General features: G+C 46.0%; 1 protein-coding gene and 1 long non-coding RNA gene across 2 annotated transcripts in view; one reads left to right on the top strand and one right to left on the bottom strand.

Annotated features, from left to right (window-relative positions):
* The window catches only part of LOC134980162 (uncharacterized), a 46,549-nt gene extending 43,115 nt beyond the window's left edge, over window positions 1-3,434 (bottom strand). The window contains exon 1 of the long non-coding RNA XR_010190344.1: window positions 3,349-3,434. This is a non-coding gene — a long non-coding RNA (uncharacterized LOC134980162). The remainder of the gene's footprint in view (window positions 1-3,348) is intronic.
* The window catches only part of KCNN3 (potassium calcium-activated channel subfamily N member 3), a 148,358-nt gene continuing 136,398 nt past the window's right edge, over window positions 3,361-15,320 (top strand). The window contains exon 1 of the mRNA XM_063946852.1: window positions 3,361-4,110. Coding sequence (XP_063802922.1) covers window positions 3,361-4,110 — 750 coding nt within the window. The remainder of the gene's footprint in view (window positions 4,111-15,320) is intronic.

The raw sequence follows: 15,320 nt of genomic DNA, 5'->3' as shown, positions 1-15,320 counted from the left end.
TGACTCGGCCCTTCCCATTAATAACATCTTGGGAACAAATCTGCAGTGTCCATGGCAACCCAGGACAGGCTCTGCAGACTTCCCCTCCTCATCCGCACACAAGGTGGGGCGGAGGGGGGGGGGGAGGGGGGGGGGGGTGCTTGTGGTCTGTCAGACTGGCCTGGCGGTGTAATGAGCCTCACTGACCCACCGGCTACACGCCCTCATCTAACAACGTTCAGTGTGGACCCATCTCATGCACAGAGAGGAGGCTGACATTTTGTGGGAGGATGCATCCTGCAGCCTATCCAATCCCTAGGAACTAGCGAGTGACATCACCGAGGCACCAAGGCTGTTTCCAAGCAGTGCCTCGTACCTCAGTCTAACCATTGGTTCTTAGTGCATTTTCCTACATACCGGTCCAGCCCACAAAATGGCCACCCACGCGTAGGATGGATACACGTTAAATGACTATGGCCCTCATTCCGAGTTGATCGGTCGCAAGGCGAATTTAGCAGAGTTACACACGCTAAGCCGCCGCCTACTGGGAGTGAATCTTAGCTTCTTAAAATTGCGACCGATGTATTCGCAATATTGCGATTACTAACTACTTAGCAGTTTCAGAGTAGCTCCAGACTTACTCTGCCTGTGCGATCAGTTCAGTGCTTGTCGTTCCTGGTTGACGTCACAAACACACCCAGCGTTCGCCCAGGCACTCCCACCGTTTCCCCGGCCACTCCTGCGTTTTTTCCGGAAACGGTAGCGTTTTCAGCCACACGCCCCTGAAACGCCGTGTTTCCGCCCAGTAACACCCATTTCCTGTCAATCACATTACGATCGCCGGAGCGAAGAAAAAGCCGTGAGTAAAAATACTTTCTTCATAGTAAAGTTACTTGGCGCAGTCGCAGTGCGAACATTGCGCATGCGTACTAAGCGGATTTTCACTGCGATGCGATGAAAAATACCGAGCGAACAACTCGGAATGAGGGCCAATGGGCCTAATTCAGACCGTAGATGTGCTAAATTTAGCACATCTACAGTCACACAGACATGCGGGGGGACACCCGCCCCGCATGTCAGGTCCGACCCCCCCCCCCCCCTCCCGCACAAGTACAAAAGCATCGCACAGCGGCGATGCTTTTGTACTTTAGGAGTAGCTCCCGGCCAGCGCAGCTTCTGCGTGATGGCAGGAGCTACTCGTCGCTGTGAGGGTCGCAGCGGCTGCGCGTGACGTCACGCAGCCACAGCGGCCCGTCCCCCCAATGGTCCGGGCACGCCTGCATTGCCCGGACCACGCCCCCTAAACGGTGTCCAAATGCCGCCGGCCCACTCCCTACCGTCTCTGCCTGTCAATCAGGCAGAGGCGATCGCAGTGCTGAGACAGTCTTCGGCTGTCTGGCATGCGCCGGTACATGCGCAGTTCAGACCTGATCAGCTGCTGTGCGAAAACGCACATCACCGATCAGGTCTGAATCAGGCCCTATAGTAATTGGATGTACAGAGTTATAATTCTGCAGCACTATTCAGTGGTTCTGTTTCACAAGTTCCATCTCTTAGTATTTGGGGGGTTATTCCAACCCGATCGCTCGCTGCAGTTTGTCGCAGCGCAGCGATCGGGTCGGAACTGCGCATGGCAGTCGTCGTTGCTTAGCGATCGCTTCTGAGACAGAGGCGGTCGCTGGGCGGAAGGGGGCTGGACCGGCCAACGCAGGCGTGGCCAGACAATTGGGCGGGTGGGCCGCGTCGGCTGCGTGACGTCTCACGCAGCCGCTGCGGCCAGCGGCAGCGACGATCACCTCCCGGCCAGCCGCGGGAGCTGCGCTGGCCGGGAGCTACTCCAGAAATACAAAAGCATCGCCGCTGTGCGGGGGGAGGGGGGGGGGACTGACATGCGGGGCGGACTAGCCCTGTGCTGGGCGTCCCCCCGCATGTCAGGGAAGATGATCGTTGCTGTGCTAAATTTAGCACAGCTACGATCAACTCGGAATGACCCCCTTGTTGCGGTCGGACCCAGGAATTAAAAATGACTTATCGCAGCAATTTGCGGCAATAACTTTGATCACTGGAATGTATCATTGCTGAGCCGCAGAGGCAGGGCCATGGAAAGGTAATCAGTACGGGGGCCACGCAGAGTGACTCGCCACTCAGTCGCATCTCCTCTTACCGCTGCGCTCTACGCAGACATGTGCGTACATGGAATTACGCCTGTTTTGCAGATGGATATTTGCACCTGGGACAGGGCTGGCGCCTGCGCGCACAGACGATGCTGATGGATGCCAAACCAAGCACCCAGAAAGGGGCGACCCAATCGCAGACAGAGCCACAACTGCGCATAAGGGCAAATATGCGCGTTTTTTAGTAGCCATGCACGCAATTGCGGGGAAACTTGCCGCCGACTAGCCTTAAACTGTACACCGGCTCCATAAAAATGATATAAAGCCTATGTACAGAAGAGCTTACAATCACCTTTCCACGACCCTCATTGCTCCCCTTATCCCTTACTTTCCCTCTGTCACAAATGTCGCTAATTCCTAATTCCACAGATATTAGGATTCCTTGAAAACTGGGTATCGCCTCCTTATGCCAACGCTACGTCTATTGTCGTACTGTGAGCAGGATGTCTCTGTGAGAAACAATGTAGAAGAGCTTACACTCTAAATGAGGGAATTGCACAGTGCTTGTGTTCCTTCCCAGCATGAGCCTCCCCTCCTCTCCTCCCCTTATTAGGATGGATCACTGATGAATGTGAAGTGGTGAAATGCTGTGTGTCTCTGTGTGTGTTAGTGAGCGAGGTAGCCCGGTTCTCATTCCCCTGCAATCATTCAGAGGACCCCCCCCCCCCCTGGACGTGGCCACTACCGGCTGGAGGCTCGGAGCAGCTGACGGGTGCAAATCATTGTCAGGATAAAACGAGGCCAGGCAACGAGAGGGTCCCCGGGACCGCCGGCCTGCGTTCGGCTGCAGCCACAATCCCTGCTGCTTGCCTGCCTCACCTGTGGACGTCTTTTAGCTCCGGAGAGGTTAAAGTGACGGTGTAACAGGGCTGGATCTGCTTGTCACAGCTGCCAGACGAGCCAATGAGGAGGGGAGCTGCCAAGAGGTGGGCTTGGCTTGGTAACTGGAGGGATACAGCGAGAGCGATTGAGAGACAAGCCAGGCAAGCACACAGCTCCAAGCCACTAGCACCTCGCCGCACAATGACACCTAGGAGCTGGAAACGGTCTCCAAAGAGCTGAGGGTTCTACCAGCACGGCACACCTGGGGGAGAAGCTGCACACCTCCTCTAGTCCTTTATTATCACCACCCCATGCTCTCTTGTAGGATACACACATACAGAGAGTCAGAATTGGGGGGCTGAAGGTAACTCACCCCATCCAGACCATGGACACATCTGGTCACTTCCACGATTCAGGGGTTGGAGACATGGATGAGGAGCCCAAGTGCCAGTGCCCCTTATCTGGGGACTCTTCAAACCAGCTGCAGAGCCAGACCTTCCAGCACAGCCTGTTGCACTCCTCTCCCACAGCTTTCAGGGTACCTCCTTCCACCAACTCCACCGCTCTCCACCCTTCCTCCAGGCAGGGCAGCCAGCTCAATCTGAGTGACCACTTGGTTGGACACTCTCCAACTTCAGCGTCTACAAGTGGGGCTGGCGGAGGATGCAACAAGCACAGGCAAGCCAGTCCTCTCGTCCACAGGAGGGACAGCAACCCGTTCACCGAAATAGCCATGAGCTCTTGTAAATACACAGGAGGGGTCATGAAGCCCCTCAGCCGACTAAGTGCCTCCAGAAGGAACCTGATAGAATCGGAGCCCGAGAGCCAACCGCTTCAGGTCTTCAACTCCACCAACGCGCCCGAGATAGTCATCTCGTCCAAGGATGAGCACCGCTCCAACCAGACGTTGCACCCCAATGCCACCCACAACCACCAACACTCAGGCAATAATAGCACCAACAACTACCCGAAAGCGAACAAGAGGAAGCACCAGAACATCGGGTACAAGCTGGGGCATAGGAGGGCTCTTTTCGAGAAGCGGAAAAGGCTGAGTGACTACGCTCTGATTTTCGGGATGTTTGGAATAGTTGTGATGGTCATTGAGACTGAACTGTCATGGGGTTTGTACGAAAAGGTAGGGATTGGCACCCGTTCCCCTCCCCCTGCGCACAGAAGGAGGGAGCGATGTTGTGATATTAAAAAAAAAAAAGTGTGTGAGGAGGACACAGAGTCTTCTGGCAGCGTGTAAATAAATATGGCTTCGTCCTCCTACCTAGTAGCCCAGAGGGGATGGTGATGCCAGGGAGACGACCGCAGGTTCTGCCTGGCAGGCCCGCGGCACCCAGGCGTCCTCCTTCAGTGCCAGCTCGCCCTGGTCCTGAAAGAGTTAACTGTCATGAATTACACACACACACACACACACACACACACACACACACACACACACACACACACACACACACACACACACACACACACACACACACGTACAGAAGTACAACAAATCACAGCACCAGTGATCACAGCTAAGGATGCAATTTGCAGATACACACATATTATATATATAATGTACACAGCTGGGGGGCTGGTGGATGCTGGGAGAAAATGGCTACAGGTGTCTAGGAGGAAGGCAGGAGCAGCTAGCTAGGTACTGTGCTTGTGTGTCATTACTCCGCACCTCCGGGAAAGGAGCCTGCTCTGTATGTCTCCCATGCAGGGACGTGTCTTGCTAGCTGTGTCTAGTACATGCACAGCGGGTGAAGAGGAGGGAGGGTGGGCGACAGATTAGTGGTCCCCCTCTATCATCCCCTACTTGCTGCTATTAGAGTCACTTGCATTTCCCTGCAGCAGCAGCAGCCCCGGGAAGCTGCTGGAATGTACAATGAGATCTCCCTGGTTCTGCAGTCACGAGATGCACCCTCCTTACCATTCAGCGCTGCCTGTCAGACCCATCCGGACCATCTGCCTACAGAATATTCTGCTTTTCCATATATTAAGCACTGTCAGAGAGAAGTTCCTGCCCTTCATAAATGAGATTCCACCTCAGACCTAGCCATTGAGGCAGATTTCATGCTCCGTGCTTGCCATGTCTGCTAAATGCTGCTGCTGTGCCAAGGCCTCTATAGCTTAACATTCCGCTGTGCAGCCAGGGCTGGTCCTCTGTGTTATACTGGTGTGTGGCTGGCAGCGGGTGGCACGGTGAATTCATTCACATTTCACAAGCGCCGTTATAAAAAAAATAGTTTAATATATGATAATAAGAGAATGTCACGGCCAAACCGCTCAAAATTCTATCTATGTCATTTTGCTATGGAGGGTGTGGGGGTACCAGGCCGGCAGCGCCCGCAGCCGGGGGAGACTGACAGTCACCGTGCGTCGGCACCGGTTGCACTGTAAGACAGCGTGCGGTGGCCTCCGCAGGACTGAATGACAGGACGGCGCACAGAGCTGGCAGGATGGGGGGGGGGGGGTGACAATTCAGCTGGTAAACGCTCGGACATGCATCTAATTTGAGACATCTGCAGCTGTCACATACCAGTGTGAAATGCAGACAGGGAAGAGATTCATACGGCTGGAAGCAGGGATGAATAACACTACACACGAGTGGGTTTATACAGCAGAGGCGTGCTGGGACTCTGCGGGATCAGGAGAATCTCACATCTTCATCAAAATATATATATAAAAACACGCTATATATATGTTCATAGGAGACCAGTGATAGTGAGGTGTGCAATCCACTCTCAGACTGACCTCTGACCCTAGCGGTTCTCATACAGATGTTCCTGCCACCTCTGCTGTCAGGCAGCTCTGTGCAGAGGTAGTACGAGGCACCACAGGGGTATCAAGAGGCATTGTCCAAGGAGGGAGGAGGGGTAGCCCCCCACCCCCCCCACCTCCCACTCCCCACCCCAGAGTGGATGTTATATCTTCATCCATTCCAGGAGGAGAGTCAAACATTTCCAGTCTGCCAGTTCTGCGGCTCTTTTAAAAGTTGATTCCGAAAAAATGAGTGAATCCCCCCCAATGTCTTATTACTCCCTGCGTGCAACCAGCACATAGGCCACTACAGGAAACTAACCCATCCACTGCTGAATTCTCAGTGATATCCCCTCCCTAGCAGAATACAGAGAGTACCAGATATACACTACACACTATGAAGCACTATGGTGGTCATTCCAAGTTGTTCGCTAGCTGCATTCGGTCGCTGTGCAGCGATGAGGCAAAAAAACGGCACTTCTGCGCATGCGGCGAAATGAGCACATGCGGCGTACTGTTACAACTAACGATGTAGTTTTACACAGGGTCTAACGAAGCATTTCAGTCGCACTGCTGGCCGCAGAGTGATTGATAGGAAGAGGGCGTTTCTGGGTGTCAACTGACCGTTTTCAGGGAGTGTTCGGGAAAAAGCAGGCGTGCCAGGAAAAACGCAGGCGTGGCTGGGCGAATGCAGGGCGTGTTTGTGACGTCAAATCAGGAACTGAATGGTCTGAAGTGATCGCAAGCGCTGAGTAGGTTTTGAGCTACTCTAAAACTGCACAGAAAAAACTTTGTAGCCGCTCTGCGATCCTTTTATTCGCACTTCTGCTAAGCTAAAATACACTCCCAGTGGGAGGTGGCATAGCGTTTGCACGGCTGCTAAAAACAGCTAGCGAGCGATCGACTTGGAATGACCCCCCCTGTATACATAATTAGGAATAAGGACTATTACACAGAGCACAGAGTACCAGATATACACTATACACTATGAAGCACTATATACATTAACAGGAGTAATAAGTATTACACAGACCACAGAGTACCAGATATACACTACACACTATGAAGCACTATATACATAAATAGGAGTAATGAGTATTACACAGAGCAGAGAGTACCAGATATACACTATGAAGCACTATATACATAAATAGGAGTAATGAGTATTACACAGCGCACAGAGTACCAGATATACACTATACACTATGAAGCACTATATACATAAATAGGAGTAATGAGTTTTACACAGACCAGAGAGTACCAGATATACACTATGAAGCACTATACACATAAACAGGAGTAATAAGTATTAACACATAAATAGGAGTAATGAGTAGTACACAGACCAGAGAGTACCAGATATACACTTGACTACACACTATGAAGCACTATATACATAAATAGGAGTAATAAGTATTACACAGAGCAGAGAGTACCAGATATATACTATGAAGCACTATGGCCCTCATTCCGAGTTGTTCGCTCGGAGATTTTCATCGCATCGCAGTGAGAATTCTCTTAGTGCGCATGCGCAATGTTCGCACTGCGACTGCGCCAAGTAACTTTACTATGAAGAAAGTAAGTTTACTCACGGCTTTTTCATCGCTCCGACGTTCGCATTGTGATTGACAGGAAATGGGTGTTACTGGGCGGATGCACGGCGTTTTAGGGGCGTGTGGCTGGAAACGCTACCGTTTCCGGAGAAAACGCAGGAGTGGCCGGGGAAACGGTGGGTGTGCCTGGGCGAACGCTGGGTGTGTTTATGACGTCAGCCAGGACCGAAAAGCACTGAACTGATCGCACAGGCAGAGTAAGTCTGAAGCTACTCAAAAACTGCTAACTCGTTTGTAATCGCAATATTGCGCATACATCGGTCGCACATTTAAGAAGCTAAGATTCACTCCCAGTAGGCGGCGGCTTAGCGTGTGTAACTCTGCTACATTCGCCTTGCGAGCGATCAACTCGGAATGAGGGCCTATATACATAAATAGGAATAATAAGTATTACACAGAGCAGAGAGTACCAGATATACACTATGAAGCACTATATACATAAAAAGGAGTAATAAGTATTACACAGAGCAGAGAGTACCAGATATACACTATGAAGCACTATATACATAAATAGGAGTAATGAGTATTACACAGACCAGAGAGAACCAGATATACACTATGAAGCACTATACACATAAACAGGAGTAATAAGTATTACACAGAGCAGAGAGTACCAGATATACACTATGAAGCACTATACACATAAATAGGAATAATGAGTATTACACAGACCAGAGAGTACCAGATATACACTTGACTACACACTATGAAGCACTATATACATAAATAGGAGTAATAAGTATTACACAGAGCAGAGCGTACCAGATATACACTACACACTATGAAGCACTATATACATAAATAGGAGTAAGGAGTATTACACAGAGCAGATAGTACCAGATAGACACTATGAAGCACTATATACATAAATAGGAGTAATAAGTATTACACAGAGCAGAGAGTACCAGATATACACTATGAAGCACTATACACATAAATAGGAGTAATGAGTATTACACAGAGCAGAGAGTACCAGATATACACTACACACTATGAAGCACTATACACATAAATAGGAGTAATGAGTATTACACAGAGCAGAGAGTACCAGATATATACTATGAAGCACTATATACATAAATAGGAGTAATGAGTATTACACAAACAGACCAGAGAATACCTGGTGTTACAGTACAATTTTCATAAATAAGAATAATGAGTATTATACCACAGTGAAATGGGTATTACAGTAATATATTAATCAGGAGTAATGAGCATCACACTAACAGACCAGAGTAACAGGTATTAAAGTCATATATTAATAAATAGGGAGTAATTAGTACTACAGGTACAGACCAGAGAGTAATGGGTATTACAGAAATATATTAATAAATAGGAGTAATGAGTATTACACTAACAGACCAGAGAGTAATGGGTATTACATCAGCATTCTCATAAATAAGAATGAGTATTACAGTAACAGACCAAAGAGTAACAGGTATTACAAGGTTATATTAATAAATAGGAGTAATGAGTATTACACTAACACAGGGGTGGCCAACCAGTCAGAGACAAAGAGCCAAGAAATCTTGTTAGGTACATCAAAGAGCCGACTTCGAGCCGAAGGCGCACTTGCAAAAATGGGGTGTGACCTTGTGCCTGCTAGGCCACACCCCTGGTATAAAATGCATTGGAAAAGCCAGATCCAACATAAAATACAATGAAAAAGCCACTTCTACATCAAATAATTTAAAAAGCCAGATCCGCAGAAAATATATTGAAAAGCCAGATTCACATAATACACTTCAGTTCTCCCATGTGTCACTCCAGCCAGCACCCGCCTGTGTCACTCCAGCTAGCTCCCCCGTGTGTATTTGGCTCCCTCAGTTCTCAGTCTACGTAGTGCTGCTGCATGTCTGGCTGAGGTGAAGCGGTTTACAGATCTCTTGTGGTCACGTGACTTTGAGTGTTGGGAGCCACATTTGAATGAAGGAAGAGCCGCATGTGGCTCAAGAGCCACGCGTTGGCCACCACTGCACTAACAGACCAGAGAGTGACGGGTATTACAGCAACAATAATAAATATGGAGTAATGAGTATTACTGTAACAAACCAGAAAGTAACGGCTAATACAGTACTATTTTCATAAAAGGAATAATGAGTATTTCAGTAACAGACCAGAGAGTAATGGGTACTACAGTAATATAATAATAAATATGAGTCATGAGATTTACAGTAACAGACCAGAGAGTAACGGGTATTACTGTAACATATTAATAAATAGGTAGTAATAACAATTACACTAACAGACCAGAGACTAAAGAGTATTACAGTAACATTAATATTAATTAATAGGCGTAATGAGCATTACACTAACAGACCAGAGAGTAACAGTTATTACAGTAACATATCAATAAATGGGAGTAATGAGACGTACACTAACAGACCAAAGAGTAACGGGTATTACAGTAATATATTAATAAATATGAGTAATGAGTATTAACCTAACAGACCAGAGAGTAATGACTATTACATCAGTATTCTCATAAACAAGAATAAGGAGTATTACACTAAGAGACCACAGTGTAACGGGTATTATAGTAATATATTAATAAATCAGAGTAATGAGAGTTACACTAACAGACCAGAGCATAATGGGTATTACAGTAATATATTAATAAATAGGGAGTAATGAGTATTACAGTAACAGACTAGAGAGTAACGGCTAATACCGTACTAGTTTCAAAAAAGGAATAATGAGTATTACACTATGAGACCACAGTGTAATGGGTACTGCAGTAATATATTAATAAATAGGGAGTATTGAGTATTACAGTAACAGACCAAAGAGTAACGGCTAATACAGTACTATTTTCATAAAAGGAATAATGAGTATTATACTATGAGAACACAGTGTAATGGGTATTACAGTAATATATTAATAAATAGGGAGTAGTGAGCATTATAGTAACAGACCAGAGAGTAACGGCTATTACATTATTATTTACATAAAAGGAATAATGAGTATTTCAGTGACAGACCAGAAAGTAATGGGTACTACAGTAATATAATAATAAATATGAGTCATGAGATTTACAGTAACAGACCAGAGAGTAACGGGTATTACTGTAACATATTAATAAATAGGGAGTAATAAGAATTACACTAACAGACCAGAGAGTAAAGAGTATTACAGTAATATTAATTAATAGGCGTAATGAGCATTACACTAACAGACCAGAGAGTAACAGTTATTACAGTAACATATCAATAAATGGGAGTAATGAGACGTACACTAACAGACCAAAGAGTAACGGGTATTACAGTAATATATTAATAAATATGAGTAATGAGTATTAACTTAACAGACCATAGAGTAATGGCTATTACATCAGTATTCTCATAAACAAGAATAAGGAGTATTACACTAAGAGACCACAGTGTAACGGGTATTATAGTAATATATTAATAAATCAGAGTAATGAGAGTTACAGTAACAGACCAGAACATAATGGGTATTACAGTAATATATTAATAAATAGGGAGTAATGAGTATTACAGTAACAGACTAGAGAGTAACGGCTAATACCGTACTATTTTCAAAAAAGGAATAATGAGTATTACACTATGAGACCACAGTGTAATGGGTACTGCAGTAATATATTAATAAATAGGGAGTAATGAGTATTACAGTAACAGACCAAAGAGTAACGGCTATTACAGTACTATTTACATAAATAATAATAATAAGTATTACACCAACAGACCAGAGAGTAACGGGTATTACAGTAATATATTAATAAATAAGAGTAATGAGATTTACACCAAAAGACCAGAGCGTAACGGGTATTACTGTAACATATTAATAAATAGGAATAATGAGATTTACACTAACAGACCAGAGTAATGAGTATTACAGTAATATATTACTAAATAGGAGTAATGAGACTTCCACTAACAGACCAGAGAGTAATGGGTATTACATCAATATTCTCATTAAAAAAAATAAAAAATGAGTATTACACTAAAAGACCACTGTGTAACGCGTATTACAGTAGAATATAAAAAAAGAGTAATAAGATTTACACTAACAGAACAGAGAGTAATGGGTATTACAGTAACACATTAATATATAGGGCGTAATGAGTATTATGCTAACAGACCAGGTAGTAACGGGTATTACAGTATTATGTTAATAACTAGGATTAATGTGTATTACATTAATACACCAGAAATGACCAGGTATTACAGTACTACCAGGACAGAGAGTACTGGTTATATGTATCATACTACCAGGAAAAAGAGTAGTGTGTACTATATTCATACATATAAGTACAAAGTGTTACACTACCAGATTAGGGAGCAGTGGTGTAATGAGGGTGAGCAGGGCGCTGGGGGGAAACCACGCCCCCTCCTGGTCGTCCACACACCATTTTCGTGAGCGCACAACTACAGCGTGCACAGGGTTAAAAAAAAAAATTTTCTCGGGGGGGGGGGGGGGGGGGGGGGGGAGGGGGAGGGGGGGGGGTCAGGTCCCCGCTGACATAGTGCCCTGGGCTGCAATAGCCTTCGTTACGCCTCTGTTAGGGAGTACCTGCTGTTACAGCGCTATACACATTAACTGATTATAACTGATTATCACCAGAGCTATACACAGCTGCAGCACACAGTATCACTGATTATCACCAGAGCTATACACAGCTGCAGCACACAGTATCACTGATTATCACATGAGCTATACACAGCTGCAGCACACAGTATCACTTATCACAAGAGCTATACACAGCTGCAGCACACAGTATCACTGATTATCACATGAGCTATACACAGCTGCAGCACACAGTATCACTGATTATCACATGAGCTATACACAGCTGCAGCACACAGTATCACTGATTATCACAAGAGCTATACACAGCTGCAGCACACAGTATCACTGATTATCACCAGAGCTATACACAGCTGCAGCACACAGTATCACTGATTATCACAAGAGCTATACACAGCTGCAGCACACAGTATCACTGATTATCACCAGAGCTATACACAGCTGCACCACACAGTATCACTGATTATCACAAGAGCTATACACAGCTGCGTCACACAGTATCACTGATTATCACCAGAGCTATACACAGCTGCACCACACAGTATCACTGATTATCACCAGAGCTATACACAGCTGCAGCACACAGTATCACTGATTATCACCAGAGCTATACACAGCTGCAGCACACAGTATCACTGATTATCAGAGCTATACACAGCTGCAGCACACAGTATCACTGATTATCACCAGAGCTATACACAGCTGCAGCACACAGTATCACTGATCACAAGAGCTATACACATCTGCAGCACACAGTATCACTGATTATCACAAGAGCTATACACATCTGCATCACACAGTATCACTGATCACAAGAGCTATACACAGCTGCATCACACAGTATCACTGATTATCACAAGAGCTATGCACATCTGCAGCACACAGTATCACTGATTATCACAAGAGCTATGCACATCTGCAGCACACAGTATCACTTATCACAAGAGCTATACACAGCTGCATCACACAGTATCACTTATCACAAGAGCTATGCACATCTGCAGCACACAGTATCACTTATCACAAGAGCTATGCACATCTGCAGCACACAGTATCACTTATCACCAGAGCTATACACAGCTGCAGCACACAGTATCACTGATTATCACCAGAGCTATACACAGCTGCATCACACATTATCACTTATCACCAGAGCTATACACAGCTGCAGCAAACAGTATCACTGATTATCACCAGAGCTATACACAGCTGCATCACACATTATCACTTATCACCAGAGCTATACACAGCTGCAGCACACAGTATCACTGATTATCACCAGAGCTATACACAGCTGCAGCACACAGTATCACTGATTATCACCAGAGCTATACACAGCTGCAGCACACAGTATCACTGATTATCACCAGAGCTATACACAGCTGCAGCACACAGTATCACTGATTATCACCAGAGCTATACACAGCTGCAGCACACAGTATCACTGATTATCACCAGAGCTATACACAGCTGCAGCACACAGTATCACTGATTATCACCAGAGCTATACACAGCTGCAGCACACAGTATCACTGATTATCAGAGCTATACACAGCTGCAGCACACAGTATCACTTATCACAAGAGCTATGCACATCTGCAGCACACAGTATCACTTATCACAAGAGCTATGCACATCTGCATCACACAGTATCACTTATCACAAGAGCTATGCACATCTGCAGCACACAGTATCACTTATCACAAGAGCTATGCACAGCTGCATCACACAGTATCACTTATCACAAGAGCTATGCACAGCTGCAGCACACAGTATCACTGATTATCACCAGAGCTATAGACAGCTGCAGCACACAGTATCACTGATTATCACCAGAGCTATACACTGCTGCAGCACACAGTATCACTGATTATCACCAGAGCTATACACAGCTGCAGCACACAGTATCACTGATTATCACCAGAGCTATACACAGCTGCAGCACACAGTATCACTGATTATCACCAGAGCTATACACAGCTGCAGCACACAGTATCACTGATTATCACCAGAGCTATACACAGCTGCAGCACACAGTATCACTGATTATCAGAGCTATACACAGCTGCAGCACACAGTATCACTTATCACAAGAGCTATGCACATCTGCATCACACAGTATCACTTATCACAAGAGCTATGCACATCTGCAGCACACAGTATCACTTATCACAAGAGCTATGCACAGCTGCATCACACAGTATCACTTATCACAAGAGCTATGCACAGCTGCAGCACACAGTATCACTGATTATCACCAGAGCTATACACAGCTGCAGCACACAGTATCACTTATCACAAGAGCTATACACAGCTGCAGCACACGTTATGACTTATCATAAAAGCTATACACTGCTGCAGCACACAGTATCACTGATTATCACCAGAGCTATACACATCTAATAGCCCTGAGTATTACCTAAGCCATGAACAACTGCAGCAAAATAGCCCTGAGTATTACCTGAGCCATGCACAACTGCAACACAACTGTACAGAGTATTACCTAAATCATGCACAACTGCAACACAACTGTACAGAGTATTACCTAAATCATGCACAACTGTAGCACAATAGTACTGAGTATTACCTGGGCCATGCACAACCGTAGCACAATAGTACTGAGTATTACCTGAGCCATGCACAACCGCAGTACAATAGTCCTGAGTATTACCTGAGCCATGCACACCTGCAGCACAACAGCCCTGAGTATTACTTGAGCCATGCACACCTGCAGCACAATAGTCCTGAGTATTACCGAGCCATGCACAACTGCAGCACAATAGTCCTGAGTATTACCTGAGCCATGCACAACAGCAGCACAATAGCCCTGAGTATTACATGAGCCATGCACACCTGCAGCACAATAGTCCTGAGTATTACCTGAGCCATGCACACCTGCAGCACAACAGCCCTGAGTATTACTTGAGCCATGCACACCTGCAGCACAATAGTCCTGAGTATTACCGAGCCATGCACAACTGCAGCACAATAGTCCTGAGTATTACCTGAGCCATGCACAACTGCAGCACAATAGCCCTGAGTATTACCTGAGTCATGCACAACAGCAGCACAATAGTCCTGAGTATTACCTGAGCCATGCACAACAGCAGCACAATAGTCCTGAGTATTACATGAACCATGCACAACAGCAGCACAATAGTCCTGAGTATTACCTGAGCCATGCATACCTGCAGCACAATAGTCCTGAGTATTACCTGAGCCATGCACACCTGCAGCACAATAGTCCTGAGTATTACCTGAGCCATGCACAACTGCAGCACAATAGTCCTGAGTATTACCTGAGCCATGCACAACTGCAGCACAGTAGTCCTGAGTATTACCTGAGCCATGCACAACTGCAGCACAATAGTCCTGAGTATTACCTGAGCCATGCACAACTGCAGCACAGTAGTCCTGAGTATTACCT

Source organism: Pseudophryne corroboree, chromosome 12 (assembly GCF_028390025.1).
Source record: "Pseudophryne corroboree isolate aPseCor3 chromosome 12, aPseCor3.hap2, whole genome shotgun sequence".
NCBI lineage: Eukaryota > Metazoa > Chordata > Amphibia > Anura > Myobatrachidae > Pseudophryne > Pseudophryne corroboree.
Note: the sequence above shows the minus strand (reverse complement) of the source record. Positions and strands in the feature narration are given on the sequence as shown.